The sequence below is a fragment of the Dipteris shenzhenensis genome, chromosome 10 (assembly GCF_047967505.1).
Source record: "Dipteris shenzhenensis isolate YYH24624 ecotype China chromosome 10, Dip_SZ_1.0, whole genome shotgun sequence".
NCBI classification, from domain to species: domain Eukaryota; kingdom Viridiplantae; phylum Streptophyta; class Polypodiopsida; order Gleicheniales; family Dipteridaceae; genus Dipteris; species Dipteris shenzhenensis.
The window spans coordinates 27,346,896-27,349,958 of NC_141605.1; the positions used below are offsets into that span (position 1 = coordinate 27,346,896).

Consider the following 3,063-nt stretch of genomic DNA (forward strand, 5'->3'; position numbering starts at 1 on the left):
CATGAACAAAAAGTCTTTGATATATCTTCGTGGAAAATTTTTGAATATGATTTCTCATACGTTTGAGTAAATATAAAATTTGAGAATTGTAAATGGAGAAAAAGAGAAAATTCCCAAAATTCACATGTGGATAACTGGCAATGTCAATAACAATATTTTGCATGTTTTTTCAAGATGAAAGGAGAAAGTAGATTTATAGACTATGACATTTAACAAAGGATGAGAATTGGCTTCAAGAAAATCATCCTTCAAAGACTAACATCATTAAAAGGAGGAATCGAAAGATGTGGTTGTTTCTTTGGATCTATCAAAAGTGAAAAGATTTGAATCGTTTGAATACAGAGGAAAAAGAGAAGATGGGAGGATGAAATGACAAGATGAGGAAAATATGGAGAAATTTTATGATGTGATAATAATTTATGTTGATTTTCAAATGTGACTTTGAAAACTGAGGGCCAAATTCCAAAAAGCATGTCACATGTGAAGTGCAAGCGTGGAACACCATCAATTATAAACAAAGACAAGGGATATTTTCTTGAGGCATTTTCCTTGTAGGTCTTAAGCTTTGAAGAGATATGTTTAACATTTCTATGGCTCAATAGACCACGTGGGCACCTATTTACCTTATAGAATGATATAAGTTATAACCTTCCATCACAATCTTAAAATTACAATGGTGATGCACTTAGAAGCAAGAGAGAGGGTGACATGAAGGGGTTGGGTTCGTTTGCATCTAGAAGCAAGAGCTAGGGGGTAACTCTAAAAGTGATGTTTAGCTATAATAGCAACACGACGGTGAGAGGGGGGACGGTCAAAATTTGCGGGTCTTCCAAAGAAATTGGGGGTGCAAAGGGGCAACGAGGTTTGAAATCACGTTGGACCAAAATTGGCATAAATATGGTGTATGCTAAGTAAGTTGAAGCTATCGTTCATCTTCTTCTTAATTGCAGTCAAAATGAAGGCCTCTTCCATCCACCTCCCTCTTCACAATACTCCTCGCCTCAACGTATTTCTGCCTTCTCCTCCACCATTTCATCTTCTTCGCCACAACCATCCACCTGCATACTCCCGGCGCTCCATCACTTGTCGCAGTTTGCAGCTCGCCACCCCAGCTACGCTCGTTCCTTTAACACACGACAACTACTTTGTAGCTCCTTCCAAGCGCGGCTTTCTGCCCGTCTCTGACCCTGCCGCCTTCGATTTTACCGCCGCAGCTTCCCCACAACTCGCACTCTGGGATCGCACCGCTACCGACTTCCACCACCTCTTGGCTACGTACGATGCCAACAAAGTCCGGCGCATCATCGCGACACTCCCTCGTTTCGACTCCGAGCAACTCCTCCAGCCGGGTGGACGAAGAGGCCATCTCTGGAAAGCCATGCTTCTCCTGTCCTTCCTGGCCCACGCTTACGTTTGGTGCGGAGAGGTTCCCGCAAGCCGCCTGCCGGACAACATAGCTGAACCGTGGCTTGCCATTGCACGGCGTCTAGACGTGCCTCCCATCATTTCTTATGCATGTCTCGTTCTTTCGAATTGGCGACGTATAGATGACACTCTCCCTCTAGAACTTGGAAACATGGCCTGCTGTTATAACTTCACCGGTACTGTAGATGAAGAATGGTTTCTACTCGTTCATGCTGACATCGAAGCCAAGGCAGCAGAAGCGCCGGGTGCGATTATCAGGGCCCAACAAGCCATTCACGACAGGAATGTGGCCAAGGTCTGTACATTATTCCACTGCAAATCCCAGTAACTACATGCTTCTAATAGTTGGCTTGGTTTTAAGTATGCGATTATTGTTACTTCTTGACAGGTGAAGGATAACCTTGCCCTCTTGGCTGGAACTTTGAGATTGATGAGCAAGAGTTTACGGCGAATGCAAGAGAAGTGTGATCCTGACGTCTTCTATCACAGAATTAGGAAGTATATGGCCGGGTGGCGCAACAATCCACGGCTTCCACAGGGATCCATCATGTACGGGGAGGACAGTTTATCATTTTACGGAGCTTCGGGCGCGCAATCGACTATCCTTCCTGCGGTAGATGCTGCCTTGGGTATCCAACATCAAGATGGGTTTCTCAGCTCCTACATACAAGTCAGTACTCCCACTCAAATCTCACAAACAATAACGATGTGGCCACTAATCTGTTTCTAATTCGATCTTCGGATCATTTGTTGCTCTTTATATAATCTCTCGCTATACTATTCTCTGAGCGAAGGAGCTTTATTTTGCAACAGGAAATGCGTTCCTACATGCCTTGTCCGCACAGGCAGTATTTGCAGCGCATCGATGCCGGTCCATCAATTCGAGATTTCGTGAAGCAAAACCTTGAGGAACTGGGAGGAGAATACGACCGATGTATCGTGGAGATTTTCAGGTTCCGCTCTTTGCATAGAGGTCACGCTCAAGGTTACATAAAGAAACCAAGCAAGGAGAGGGAAGAACGAGGGACAGGAGGATCAGATTTTGTGACATATTTGATGCAGAATGCAACAACTACAATAGCTCACAGCGTTGGTTCTCCGGCCTGATTTTTTGTTACCGTGGTGGACGCATCTACGTCCATTTCCATGTGGTAAGGGACCTTGTACATATTCAGTGGGACACCGACAGACCGATATCCTTGGGAGAGAGAAATCACCATGAGAATATGACTTCATCAAAGAGGCCTCCTCAAATAGAGACCCATATCCTTTACTCATATACTTCCTTGTGGGAGAGAACAAGGTCAATTTCATGCAATGGACCTTCCCTAGTGAAGTGAATATATGAATAAATTATTGTTTGTTTAAGAATTGTTGGAATAAATGAGGGAATGTTGTGACCAGTACACGAACTTTGTACAAGTCGTTCTAATCACGTGAAGTTTGTTTGTCAAAATGTGGTCATGAGTAGATCAGTGGACTATTGTTGGTGCCTTAATGAGTTGGTGCATGTTGTGGCATGTTCATAAAGGTTGTGACACAACTTCACATTGGGAACTTGGCAAATCTTAGAGGCAGATGTACATGCCACAATATTCACCCAACCATTAAGGTTACTGGATAATGATAAGGTAAGCT

General features: G+C 43.7%; 1 protein-coding gene across 1 annotated transcript; it reads left to right on the forward strand.

Annotated features, from left to right (window-relative positions):
• The first annotated feature begins 955 nt into the window (after positions 1-955).
• LOC147897632 (uncharacterized) lies at positions 956-2,532 on the forward strand. The gene is made up of 3 exons (XM_087380070.1): positions 956-1,720; positions 1,814-2,095; positions 2,239-2,532. Exons 1-3 carry the CDS (start codon positions 956-958, stop codon positions 2,530-2,532), a joined length of 1,341 nt encoding a protein of 446 aa, XP_087236196.1.
• Positions 2,533-3,063: the final 531 nt, after the last annotated feature.

Coding starts and splice junctions, on each gene's coding strand:
- LOC147897632 (XM_087380070.1), top strand. CDS start 956: ATGAAGGCCTCTTCCATCCACCTCCCTCTTCACAATACTCCTCGCCTC. Junction 1,721..1,813: donor ACGACAGGAATGTGGCCAAG/GTCTGTACATTA, acceptor ACTTCTTGACAG/GTGAAGGATAACCTTGCCCT. Junction 2,096..2,238: donor TTCTCAGCTCCTACATACAA/GTCAGTACTCCC, acceptor ATTTTGCAACAG/GAAATGCGTTCCTACATGCC.